The sequence below is a fragment of the Solea solea genome, chromosome 6, assembly GCF_958295425.1.
Source record: "Solea solea chromosome 6, fSolSol10.1, whole genome shotgun sequence".
Classification (NCBI taxonomy): domain Eukaryota; kingdom Metazoa; phylum Chordata; class Actinopteri; order Pleuronectiformes; family Soleidae; genus Solea; species Solea solea.
This window is the reverse complement of record NC_081139.1, coordinates 723,693-738,264: the sequence shown is the minus strand read 5'-3', so window position 1 is coordinate 738,264 and position 14,572 is coordinate 723,693. Positions and strand designations below refer to the sequence as shown.

General features: G+C 40.8%; 1 protein-coding gene across 3 annotated transcripts in view; it reads right to left on the bottom strand.

Annotated features, from left to right (window-relative positions):
* Positions 1-14,572, bottom strand: part of LOC131460757 (serine/threonine-protein kinase 4-like) — a 36,710-nt gene that overhangs the window by 16,246 nt on the left and 5,892 nt on the right. For all 3 annotated transcript variants that reach the window (XM_058631534.1, XM_058631532.1, XM_058631533.1), the window contains exons 2-9: positions 14,423-14,503; positions 13,224-13,352; positions 12,562-12,676; positions 11,755-11,919; positions 10,999-11,166; positions 10,415-10,552; positions 10,199-10,324; positions 9,745-9,958 (exon numbers count right to left, since the gene is read on the bottom strand). In XM_058631534.1, coding sequence (XP_058487517.1) covers positions 9,745-9,958; positions 10,199-10,324; positions 10,415-10,552; positions 10,999-11,166; positions 11,755-11,919; positions 12,562-12,676; positions 13,224-13,352; positions 14,423-14,503 — 1,136 coding nt within the window. The remainder of the gene's footprint in view (positions 1-9,744; positions 9,959-10,198; positions 10,325-10,414; positions 10,553-10,998; positions 11,167-11,754; positions 11,920-12,561; positions 12,677-13,223; positions 13,353-14,422; positions 14,504-14,572) is intronic.

Sequence of the window (14,572 nt, the reverse complement as noted above, 5' to 3'; positions counted from 1 at the left end):
GTTAAGCTCACTGCAGTGAAATAAAAGGTATTCTGTGCCGTCTCAGAGATCAATTGATGCGGATCTGACAGTGGTTTTAATGCACCGTGCTGTTATGGGAATATATGAGAAGAAAATCGGGTCAGACAATCTGTGATAAACAGCTGATTCTGAACAAACTAGTCACAGATGCTGTACAGTTTGGAATGGTGAGAATAACTTTAGGCGGGGGGTGGGCTGTGCCCATGACGGTGCAGCGCGACGTCATAGGACAATGAACGACGACATTGAACGCAACAGAAAAGACAACAATGGAGGACATCCAGCAGCTCTTTTCGCTGCTCGGTTTGGGGGTGTTTGTCTCGAGACGTTTTTCTACTCTGGCCCGTGATGAAACAGCAAAAATAACAAATGCCGTGCGAGGAATTGCTGACGAGTATGAACCGCTAAATTAAAACAACGGGCAGATGCCATTACATTGGACAAACTCTTCGTCTGCATCACTAATTTCACCCAGATGGGTCCATGAGTGGAACAAATGACTGAGAGCATCAGCGATGCCCGGCGTTTTGATTCACAACTTTAATAAGCTGTTGTGTTGTTTCCACTCCCACAGGATGTACACAACTGAGAGTGGTCACATTCAGCCACACTGAGAACACAGAGAAAACAGTTTCCATTCTCAACGTTATGGTTTATAAGATTAAACCTCCAACTGTTCATTATGGTTTGTTAAACACAGGTTTTTTTCCCGATTTTCGGCATTATGTTACTCCTAAGCCTTGTTTTAATTTCACAGTTAAGTCTCTGTCAAACCAGTGGATGTGGACAATCTGATGTCACACTAAAAGGATATTTAGATAGACTGGTTTATGTGTGTACTTTTAATTTATTTATGGCTGATAATCAAGTTTAATAAACGGACAAACAATTACTGGAATACAGAGACTGTACCGCAACCATAAGTTTAATATAAAAACTAAGTGTCCATGAGGTGTAGGCGTGACGGATTTTTATTTTTTTAACAATCGCAATAACCTGGAACATTCCTAAACCTCAGAGTAAGCAGTCAGAAGACATGACATCCAAGATGATCCACATTTAGCAGAGTTGAAGCTCAGCCCCTCCAGTTCCCCTGCTGAGCCACAGCTGCTAATTCAGAGAATCTCAAAAGTATCCTTGGGGTGCACTCAGTGTTATCTTTAGCTAAGCGCCCCAAAACACAGACCAGTGTATCTACACGTGATATTAAAGTAAGGGCGGCTCAATGACACTTTTTTTGGTATCCAGTACCAACACCACATCCCTGAGTATTCATTATAGGTGAACAGGTTCATCATTTTTGCTGATTAATCGGCTGCTACAGGACATTTAGCAACCTATGGGCGTCATCAGACCATGGCTGCCTCCATCCACCATGTGGAGAAGCAAATTATATGGAGGCTCCACGGTCCTAGTTGCTAACGGCTTGCAGCACGGCTAGCATAAATGGTGGAACGATTGCGACATGTGCTCTAGGGATGCACGATTAATATCGCCCCTATTTCGACATTGGAAGATATTGGCTTTAAAATGTTTTATCAGATATCGGCAAAAACATCAATATGACTAATAACTACAACAGTAGGCTAAATAGGCTGCTACCTCCTTGACTTCTATTTTTACATTTATTTATGTTGTACAATGAAGTGCATTTATATCAAGTACACAAAATACTAAATGAACTCTGCAGCTGGGCAAAATCTTCATTCTGGTGTTTGGGGAACGGCGATCAACTTTTTTTATAATTTATGGACCAAACAATTGATCAATTAGTTGAGAAACTAAGTAGGTAGCCCTTACTGTAGGTCATTCATTTTCTTTTCTTTTTTTGAGTAATAAAACATTGACCCCAAGTTGGTTACGTTTTATAACAGATTTATATTATGTTGGTTTTTTTTACCTCTGGTATATTCAAAAATATTCCTTGAACTTCACTCATCACAAACTCCAGATCTTTCTTCACCTTGATAGCAAAAAAAAACCTGTGTTGTGTTGTGTAGCTCTATAGTTTGTTTTCATTTAAACACTAAGTGTATTTCAAATATTGTAGCTTAATGATGGATTATTCTGCATTTCTAGTGCCAGGTTCCTCTGCACTGGCTCATGCTGCCAGGAGCCTGGCCTCAGGGCAGTAAGTGTTCCAGGAACCCAGCAGCAGGTTTTCCCAGTTTCCATTATTCAACATAATCGGCTGGAAGTAGGTTGTACTTGTAACAGCCCAGTCTTTGATTTAAGGTTAGTGTGTGGTGTTGTCAGGCAAGTGTGGCCATTATCTGACTGGCCAAAGCTTCTTCCCAAGTGAGCTTCACAGTCCTATAAATTGTGACCCACTGTGCTTGGCTGGTTGCCATGCCAACCCCTGTGGAGAGGCAGGAAAGTCAGTGAGCAGTGTTACTCGCATCTTGCGTGTTTATGCTACTGAATGAACTGTAGATTTTTAATGATACTGTTGTCACACGTTAGGCATCATTATGTAGTTGTACTCGCAGTGAGAAAAGCTTCCTTCTTTCTTTCAGCAAAATGTTCTGCTTTGTAAATCTGTATCAGAAGGATAAAGCCAGTGCCTAACGCCTTTATTGATGATCTACATTTATGTCGCTGAAAAATCCAATAACTTTTGTTTCGTTTTGTGCATTTTACTTTTTTTATTGAAAGTGCTGTTTCATTGCAGACATAAAATGTAGATTGGAGACAGAACATGAGCGTTGTTTTATCACCGGTTACTAAAATTAAGCTATTTTTTTGTATTATTTGTTTTCATTACACCGTTCTATTTTACCAGATGGAGAAAAAAATTAATATATTAGCCAAATAAATCATTGTCTTCAGCTGGTTTCAGTGAAACTGAGAGACGCCTGAAATTAGTGAGTCAGAAAAAGTGGTAGAATAAACTAAGACTACTGAGAAGGTATTACAAAAGAAAGTGCATGAATAATTTTATATTTGACCTTTTCGCTGCCTAATTTAAGTGAATATTATCTATTTTTCCCTCACAGCTTGTTTGAGCAGTGACAAAGGAGTAGGTTTATTTTGGTTGTTATTTAATTAGCTTAGCCACTGCCACACCCACACACACCTTTTCCTAATGAACGGATTCTCGTGATGTTTAGGTCTTGATCAGTTTTCCACATTGTGAGAGCGGAGACTCATCTGAGACTCAGTGATGAGGGACTGGAAATGAACAGTGAGGTCTCAGTGATGTTTTACTGGAACAGCGAAGCTGCAGACAGATTCCATCTTCTCTGCCTCTGACCATCACATCACAAACCACCTCACAGCAGCAACATCACTGCAGGATGTAGACATGTCTGTGCTCACTCTGAATTAAAGAGCATTCGGATTGTTTTCTATGCCGGTGGCTATTTGTAGAAGTTTCCAAGTTTTCTGGCCTCCTGGGGCCAGTGGGAACACCTTGGTTGACATCATATTCAAGGACTTTCCAGGACCAATCCCATCAAATTCAAGGGCTGAATGTGCTTACAAAGCTTAAGATAAGAGGGCAGCCTGTAAGATCTTGGTCAAAATCGTTGTCATTTGTCTTTGGTGAGACAAATGACTCTTGTTTTAACGTTACTCGCTCGCTGTTCTGCATGGAATCTCATGTCAACGGCAGAGGGCGAGACATCGGACAGTCCACAACAACGCAAACAATGTAATTATGACTCCATGTTTTGTCCTGCGTAGGCCTAGTCTACGTACATTAAACAATGCATGGCATGAAACAGTAGGTGGCATCGTAACAATATAAAAACACATTTACCTAACTTTCAACTTCACTTCAACTGCACTTTCAATAATCTGGAATGGGTTTTTTCAAATGGATTTCAAGGACACGTGGGAACCTTGAAGCGTATGCACATCAGCGATGGGAGAATTTATCTAAATATCAACTTCTTTCTTGGACAAAATTCAAGCACTTTCAATGACTCATGTCTATTTAGGGTGACTTTCAAAAACCTTCAAGGGACTTTTTTTTTTACAAAATCCCAAACTTTCAAGGATTTCAAAGACCCATGGAAACCCTGGGTATAAACATTCTTTCTCCTGTAAGCACTGCCTCATCTATCATTTCCAGAGATTCTCCTGCTGTTAAGAACGTAACCTACCTGTGTATGAATGTTCAAACATAATCAATCATTGTAAAGTGTCCTTGAGTGACCTGAAAGGCGCTTTTAAATTAAATTTATTATTATTATTATTATTATTATTATTATTATTATTATTATTATTATTATTATTAACAAAGTCCAGACCTTTATTTTCATTCATTATCTGGAGTTCAGAGTCAGTAAATGGCTGAACTGCTGAAAGTTTTAGTCTTTCAGATAAAACTTGATAATTGGTGAAATTAAAAGAAGAAACTAAACTCATATACATGACTTTGGTGGAAGCATAACGTGGGATTTAGACTTCCAAACACAGCAACGTAAACGCTCCGGTCTCTCCGCAGACTCACACCACAGCTACAGTCTCTAAACACATATCTGAATTTAAGGTGAAGGCCAAACCAGAGTGGACTCAGGAGAGGACTGCCATCTGCTCCTGCAGCTTCCCAAAACAAAATTAAACTTTAATAACATTGAGAGTGAGCTGAGCAGGTACACGGCTATTAAATCACTTTAACTAGAACTCCCACAAAGAGCGTTTTAGAAGATACACTACTGCCTTTAATGAGTGTGTGCAAAAGGAAGAAAATGTATGTTAAAGACGGTAATGGCTGCATCCACGAAGCAAAGCGTTTAAGCATGGGAGGATTAGAGGCTCAAAGAGCCTTGATTTGAATAATTCATTTAAGTCAACATAATGGCTGCTTCTACATTCAAACAACAAAAGGAAAGTTTGAACCGCCTCACTTCACACTGCTGATCGTGCAGCGCAGACAAAAACTGACACACAACTGCTTCTATCTCATACTACAGATTTGTGAGTCCGGACTTTGAACACAAAAAAACAACAACTCACAGTGGGTTTAATGTGGTGAATTTCCATCATTGGTATATTGGTGAATGGAGAAAATCATTCATATTCTCTGTGACTTGAAGGGGAAGCCGGTTTATCTCCAGCAAAGGTCATAAAGTCTATGTATTGAATGTAGACTAGCATCTGGCCAGGTAACCACCCAAGTTTACCCTCATTCATTTGAGCAGCGCCACCGTGAGGAGACAGGAAGTAGTGTTGCCTGGCGAGCGAAACTGGCAAGGAATGTTTGCTTTAGAACGTCTTAATTTGTGAATTAAAATATCGATATTTCACCTGGTGTATCCATTATTATCGTACCACTTGAGGAAGACGATATATCACCAAATCCATATTTTTGACCCACCCTCTAACTGTGATTACGGATGATAAAATGTGATCAGGAACTTCTGTGCAGGGCACTATCTACACGGACGCGGACCAAAACTTACAAACTATATTTTCCTTTAATGTTTTGAAAAAGGTTTCCACGGCATCGTTTCGGAAATTACTTCACACACACGAAAACTCCAAAAACGACTCTCAACGCTTTAGTACATATGCCAAGCCTGTACCTACGTACGCAAGCTGTGTACAATCTTTATTTTAAATAAAGCTTCTTTTTTTTCCCAAAGAAATTACAATGAATAAAATCACAGAAAAGGACAAAGAATGAAGAAAGTCAGAGCAACTACGGAAAAACAAGTTATCATTCATTCAAACTCAAGCCACCGACGACAGAGAGCACGAGAGAGAGGCGGGATTACGACATCAGCACCTTTCCCAAAGTAGCATATTGGTCGTCTACCACCACGGTTCTTAAACTGCGGTACGGTACGCGAGCTTCCTCTGGTGGTACATTGAGGAAGATCAGAAATACTGTTCTGCTGTATCGACCAGGGTATGTGATCAGAGTGGAGCAAAAACAACAAATTAAATAATCATAATCAGAGTCACCTTATCTCTCGCTCCATCTTAAAGGCGACATCGAATGCTTGTATCACACATATATGTTAGTTATGGAGGTCTACTTACATATATTAACTTGTTTTCATGGTCACATATATGTTAGTTATGGAGGTCTACTTACATATATTAACTTGTTTTCATGATTAAAAACCTTCTAATCGCTGCAAACGAGCCGATCAAAATATCTCCTCACTGACGCTCTCGTCAGCCGCGCTGTTTCAGACCAAAACCACACCTGCAGAACGTGGACTGGGTTGTGATTGGCCAGCCAACGAGAGCTTTCCCACTGTCCTGTGATTGGCCAGGTACCTGGAAGTGACGTAATAGATAGGCCAGCTCTCAGATACACAGCTCCACCTCTGGCACGGTGGATGCTCTGCATCTCAGCAGCTACAACGAGAGTAGTTCTTCTTCTTCTGCGGTTGAATGTACGCAACCGGATGTGCCCGGACTAGTGCCCGCACCAGGAGGCGCTACGGTGGTGAGAGGAGTGGTGAGGATTTCTGATGACGACATCAAACTACGGAAGTGCCGATCCGCTTCGCAGAGCCCAGGAAAACAATAAAACCCTATTTTCTCAGCAGTGGCTGAACTGTTGTTCTGAAACTTTAGGGTTTCATAAACGAGGTCATGACGCAGATACACACACAAACGCAGCGTTAATTGGAGCTTCCGGTCTATGTCGCCTTTAATCTCATGTCACTATACCAGTGTGTGAAGTATATGTGAGGAAGAGGAGGATGATGAGTCTATTTACACCGCTGTATTTTAAGGTTGGTGATAATGGTGTTACAGAGAAAGCTTAATATTTCTCAGGTGGTACCGTTTTCTCCCCACGCTGGGACCCGTTTAAAAATGCGTTTTTATGCGGATAAAACTCAGATATCATTTTAAAAAAGAACTTTGCAGAGACTAGTTTTCGAGGCCTTAAGTGCACAGGCTGTCAGAACGTACTGGAAGAAGAACAAGGATCTAATTAACTACATTATTCTTGTTTACGTTTCATTTCAAAATTGTATTTTTTATAGCCAAAATTCCAGCAAGAATTTAAAGCTTTTTTGCAATAAATGCAATAATACCGTGAAACACAAACATTTGGTGAGGTGGCGCGAAATCTAACACTGTATAATCCATCGTTATCTTTAAATATGATTTAATGTATTTGTTTGTTTCATAAAATGTTAGAAAATGTTGATCTGCGTGTCTTTCTATTAACATTTTCTTTGTTACATGGAGCAACGAAACCAGAAAATATTTATCATTTAAGATGAAAAATCTGAGAACTTGTTTCAATTATTCAGAGAAACCAAGATCAGCCTAACTCTCAAAGTATTTCAGTTTGGGGGTTTTTCAGCTCTGTGTGGTTGAAGAGTTTTTGAGGAATACTGTTGACAGACTGATAAGCAGTGAAAAGAAGGTACCAAAAAATGTAAATAAAATTCATTCTCTGTTGATCAACTAACTGATTGATCCACTCATGGTTTCAGTTTAACTGTGATTTGTTCAATAACAGAAGTTTGTTTTTAGTGTCACGTCATCCTGCTGCCAACATGAATATCCTGGTCCATTCAGTGAGACAAAGAGTGAGTGAGTGAGTGAGTGAGGGAGGTTTCAAATGTAGCTTGTAGTGATTGAGATTCAGTGAGCAATCAGTGTGAATTAAAAGTCCTTTTATTATTCCATTCAGAGAGGATCAATATCTGATCTAATACCTAATCTTGATTCTCCGAGGCCCTTCAGCTTCAGACCATGGCCAATTAGTGTTGGACACGCACGCACGCACGCACGCACGCACGCACGCACGCACGCACGCACGCACGCACGCACGCACGCACGCACGCACGCACGCACGCACGCACGCACGCACGCACGCAGGACAGTACTAATTATGGTTAAGGCCACTGTTCTCTGAAGTCATAGAAACCAGACTGTGTGTGTGTGTGTCTTTGTAAGGTCCAAGATAGGTACAAACCTATGTCAACCTTGAGGACATTTTGACATTTTGTCTGCACCCCACAACTTAAAAGGGTTTTTAAAAACAAATAAAAACAAGTTTGAGTGTATGTGTGTGTGTGTGTGTGAGACAGTTCTTGTATTTCTTACCTATTTAGGGCAATTTCTGTCAAACAAAGACATTGTCAGGACCAGTACTCCTCATGGGACCAAACCTGGTTCCTAATGAGGCAGAACCTAATTTCTGAGGAACTGGTTAGGTTATGGTTGTGTTAAGTCTGTCTGGATGAATGGAAGTGTGTAAAGGTGGCCACTGTGTGTTTTTGTGTCTCATACACTTTCATATATTTTCTTGATTAAGTTGTTTGGTCCATAAAACGTAAGAATCTGTTGAAAAATGTTTCCCAAACCAAAAAATGATGACGTTCTCAAATGTCTTGTTTTTGTCCACAAACCAAAAATGATTCAGTTTTAATGATTTCTTTGTGATATGGAGGTCAAGGTATTTAAGGAGGTTGAAAAATCACAGAAATTGTTATATTTAAAGTAAAGACATTCAAACCTGATGAAACCGGTTATCAAAATACTTTGAATTCAGTTGTTGCAGCTCAATAATCACTTTTATACACACAAGTAAAATGAATGTGCTGTCGTGTCTTATTGGGGTTAATTCTTTGTGTATGAAAACAAACGCAGGAAAACACCCACAGACGAGTGAACCGAGTCCAAAAAAGACTCATCCAACGCTTACAACTCCCACACTGCATTAAAAACAGACTCCAACAGACTGATGCAGCACTATCACATCGCTGTCTCTCTGCACAAACTTAATGCACACATTTTAATGTATTCACTATTACATGAAGTAAGATCCTGTCCACTCACAGGACCATTAGTCCGTACAGCTACAGTCATCACATTTACCTGTCCTGTCTCGAGTTTGGTGCTTCATGGGATAAAAGTCTCCGCTCGTTGGAGTCTGTGCTTAAAAACACATTATAATTCTAATGGCTCTTTTAAATGCAGCAAAGACAGGACATGTGAGTGCATGGGCTGACAGTAGCTCCACTGCGCCACTCTGTGGTGGAAAAAAATTGCCACTATAAAAATTTAATTATCAGTTTATTCAAATATGACAATGGTTTACCGTTAAAATGTGAGAGAAGAATGTTTTTAAGTCATAAGTTGTTTGAGTCGTGCTGTTTAATGGTCTTCTGTCTGTAGTTCATGAAGCAGCTCAGTCTCTATCTTCACCTGCGCCCTCTAGTGGTTTGAAAAAAAATACCAGCTGCACTTATTGATGACAGTGAAAATAATATGAGCTTAACTTTGTCTGATTTTCTACATTTGAGGTGGAAAAATTACGAAAGACAAAAAACATTCACTTGTCATTTTGGCTGCTACTTTTTTTTTGGTACTTTTTTATGTGTCATTTTGTGCATTTTGCATCATTTGCAGGCTGTTTATTTATGTCTGTTATTAATGTTTACATTAGGACTGCAACGATTCATTCATTTTTAATCAATTACTGAATGAATCGTCAACTATGACTATAATGGATTAATCTGTGTGTAGGTTTTATTAAACAAGTTAGTTTCTCAGATTTTTTAGCTCCTTAAATGTGAATATTTTCAGGTCTCTTTGCTCCATATCACAAATAAATCATTAAAACTGAATGAGTTTTGTTTGTGGACAAAACGAGAGATTTGTGATCATTGATGTTCCCTGGTTTGACACAAATAAAAAACTTTATAAATCATTATTAAAACCAAAACACGACCTTTCTGTGTAAATTAGATTCCACCATCTTGATTACACTGACTGACTGAGACTGAAGGGACTTACTTTTCATCGTCCCGCCTTCGTCCTCGTCCTCATCGTCGTCAGAGTTGATGACCATGGTGCCCAGCTGTGACTGCATGGTCCCCGTGTCGTCATGCTCGATCATGGTCCGCGCCGTCCCGCTGAGCGAACCCGTTGACGAGCCCACGGCTCGGATGGTTCCGGAGTCTCCTGTCCCCGTCCGCACCATCGTCCCCTGGTCCACCTCATCTTCATCCTGGGGAATGGAAGAAACAGGGACATGTAGTCCTGTTACTGTGATTATCACCTGCAACTGATTCAACTTATATTAAACCAAAAATGTACAAAATCTTGGACAGATCTTTTAAAAATATGCCATTTCCTGTATCCTCAGTGCAAATCTCAAGAGACTATCACAATCATGTGAGACTTGATTGTGATAGTCTCGTCTCGCGCGTGCGGTCTTACTTAATTTTCTAATAATTAATGTTCGTACCGAATTGTCGTCGTCGTCTAGTTCCCTCTGCTCCGCCTCCTCTTGTCTCTTCAGTTTGATCTCCATGGCGTCTGTGATCAGCGCTCGGAGGATGGAGCTGGGTTTGGCTGACTTGATGAACGGATGCTGAAGGAGTGAGGATTTAATACACAATATATAATTATATAATGCAGAACTGTTTTCAGCACATGTGATGGCATGTGAACACATATTAACCTGTAACAGTTGTGTGGCAGTCGCTCTTTTCTCGGGGTTTTTCACCAAACACTGTCCGACAAAGTCCTGAAACGCTTCCGACCAAAGGTCCGGGTTGCGGAACGTGGGCGGAGGGTTGGTCGGGATCATGAAGATGGCCTGGATGAGGAAATGTAAGACAGTACATCCAAGATGGAGGCGATGAGTTCATAAAACAAGGTTTCTACATATGGTTCGTACAGTATGTAATTTTTCTGCATTTCCATTAGGAACAGTACCAAAACAACTGGCCACAAACGTTCCATTTTGTGGTACCCTTACCGCCGTAGTAACAGAGTAATTCTATGGTACAGTATGGGTGGAGCTAAACACATGACACGACAGTCAGCTGACTTGGTGACAGAAACTCTTCACTCCCTTGCGACCGGTGTGTCTTCAACACCCGCAGTCTACACTCATACGAACACCCATGCTACGTATCTGCGGGAACAGCACAAACTCGTCTACCAAGTGAAAGCTACTATTCTCAGTATTCACAGTTCTCATTCTGGAACTGTCACATTCAAACATGCAGCACTTCCTCTTTGATCTCCAAACACACTCACCCTCATCGGGTGGATGTCAGCGTAGGGCGGCTTCCCCTCGGCCATCTCGATCGCCGTTATCCCCAAAGACCAAAGGTCGGCCACGCAGTTGTAGCCGATCTCCTGGATGACTTCAGGAGCCATCCAGAACGGTGTGCCAATGACCGTGTTTCTTTTCGCCATTGTGTCCTGAAGGGGGGAGGAGGGAGGGAGGGAGGGAGGGAGGGATAGGGAGCATCATATTGACCATCAGCAAACCCCAAGTATGTTTACTGATCTTGACATGGTGTCCAATATGACCCTTTAACTTTGAATTACCCTTAAATAAAGAGGTGAAAATGAATTTTTCATATGGTCCATAAAAGGTGAGAAAATCAGTGTGATCTGTGTTTTTCAAACCTCAAAATGACTATTTTAACAGTTTTTTTTTGTCCATAAACCAAAATGATTCCGTTCTTAGAAATATGAGACAAAGAAACCAGGGGGAAAAAAAAAATCAGAAAACACTTTGTAATTATTAAAAAATAAATAGAAAACAAATTGTATTAATACACTTATTTAATGTCTTTATTGTTCCGTTTTATCTCCAGGTTCCGTTTTATCTCCAGTAATGAAAAAAGCACCACAAGTTGTGCTTTGTGAATGAAAGGTACTTTATAAACAAAGCTTATATTATTACTATGAAAGATATTTTATTTTCTCACACCATAAAAAAGGGGTCATTGCAGACTACACATGTGTCTTGACAAGCATTAAAATGATTATTGTTCTTCTTACTGTGAGTTGTCCAGCAACTCCAAAGTCAGCCAGTTTGGCCTGACCCTCCGAGTTGAGCAGGATATTTCCTGCTTTGATGTCTCTGTGGATCTTCCTCATGAAGTGAAGATACTCCAGACCCTTCAGCGTCGACTGCAGGATGGTGGCGATCTCGTCTTCCGTTAACTACGCGACAGACACGCGTTTCACGTCAATGACTGCAAATGCTCACAATCAGCACAAGTATGGTTGTATGTAGGAAATGACATAAAAGTGTCACTGACGGCTACACTTAAAAAAAAATGCACCTAAATAGTCTGTTTGTGTTGCTTTTGTTTTTGTTACTCCCAACACCAAAGTACACACACACACGCGCGCGCGCTGCTGCTGCTGCTGCTGCTGCTGCTGCTGCCTCCATCACTAAGTTCAAACATGTTATTTTGTGACTTCTGCGTTTTAAAATCCTATGTTCAGATTGACCTCAGTGGCACAAACTGACCACACGAGGGCAGCAGTAGACCAGCAGCTCCTGTGTCACCACGAGCTAAACAAAATAAGATGGCAAAAACAATCTCAAGCTGTTGGAGCGTGAGGTCAGTGTCAGTATCTCATTCAACCACATTTAAAAAATGACCTAATCTATTGTTTTAAGCCTCGTCTCAACTGATGGCTTCAGACAAATACATCTGTCGTAACCATTAACATTTACATCTTCTGATGTTGATGAACATGCCGTGTCTCTATGAAATAAAGTAATAAAACACACTCGATGCTCTGTAGACACTGTGTATCTGTGTGTGTGTGTGTGTTTTGTGAGTATTACATTACCGTCTTGTTGCGTATTCTGATGATATCAGACACTGATCCGGCTCCACAGTATTCCATGACGATCCACAGGTCACTGTTTTTGAAGTAGCTGCCATAGTACCTGACCACATGAGGACTGAACACATACAGAATGTGTTTTTCTTTGGTTTGTTAAACTCCTCCAGTCAACAACAGTCGTGTCCTCGTCACGTGTGGAAAATAAACCGTTAACCTTGTTACTAGAAAGTCCTATTTTATTAGAAACAATGTAGATTTCTGTGACTATGTCTCAGTCAATCATGCAGATGCAAAAATAACCATTAATGAATTATTGAAATGATCTGCAACTATTTTGATAATAAATGAATCAGTTTTTTTAAAATAATTATGTTTTCAGATTTTTCAGCTCCTAAAATGTGAATATTTTCTGTTTTATTTGCTCCATACCACATGGTTTGATTTGAGAACGTCATCATTTTGTTTTGTAAACACTGATTTCATTTTTCTGACATTTTGTGGAAAATAATCTTAGCCTGACTTTTCGCCAAAAACAACAGATTTGTTGAACTCAAACCTGGCTGTGGTTTGGAATTTTAAGTTGTGTTTTCTGTGTAGATGTATATTAGTTTTCACTCAGAAATGACTGTAAATTAAAAAGAGCGGCTTCACAAAACTCAAAGTACCTGTTGCACTGCTGCATGATGGAGATTTCCTTGATGATCTCCTGAAGGTCGGACTCCACGGGAACTTGTTTGATGGCTACGATCTCCCCCATCTCTTTGTAGTTGGCTTTAAACACGCTGCCATACGACCTGTGAAGACACACAGGAGGCTTCGATTAAAAAACAACACAAACTTTTAAAATAAAAAACATTTTTTGAGACTCTTGGAGATGAAAAAAAACTATTTGGAACAACACAGAGACATTTTCCAGCGTCCTGGACGGGTCTTTAAGTGATATGCTGCATTCCATTTATGTCGGAACTCAGAGGTGGAAGTGACGTCAGCCCTGAGTTCAGCTGAGGTAAGCCACAGTAATGAAACTACACACACACACACACACACACACACACACACACACACACACACACACACACACACACACACACACACACACACACACACACACACACACACACACACACACACACACACACACACACACACACACACACACACACACACACACACACACACACACACACACACACACACACACACACACACACACACACACACACACACACACACACACACACACACACACACACACACACACACACACACACACACACACACACACACACACACACACACACACACACACACACACACACACACACACACACACATTCTTGTGCAGCATTCTTACTGGGGACACTCATTGACATAAGGAATTCCCTTGCCCCTTAGCTTAACCATCAAAACTTAATGCCTAACACTAAATCTAACCCTAAAACCACGTCTTAAAGCTGAAAAGCTCTTTAAAGTTGTGAGGACCAGAAGATATGTTTGAATTTTGATAACATTTGGATGAATTGTTCAGGCCTAACTATTGGTGCCGACAAGGTCGGAGTTCATGAGAGGAACAAAAGGGTCCTAAAGAGACACGCACAGACAGTCAGAGCGTCAATCAGCCGCTCAGAACAGGAAGTGTGTTGAGACACAGGATATGAAGAGGCAGTGTTTATGTTGACGAGCAGAGGGAGGAGGAGGAGGAGGAGCTTCATGCCAACAGAGAGGAGGAAGAAATGAGGCAGACATTGACATGAGAGATGGAGGGAGGTGCAGATACTGAGTGAGATTAAAAAACAGTGAGGACACACTGACGCTCTGTTTGACTGTACGACTCAGTGACTCAGTGACTCAGTGACTCACTCACCCTTCACCCAGCTTCTCCAGGACATCAAAGACTTCCTCGGGCTGTTTGGTGAGACTGTCCTCACTCAGCTTCTTCAGCTGTCTGTAACCACACACACACACACACACGGGGAGACAGAGAGAGACATGTCAGTGCTGAAGGACGAGGAAG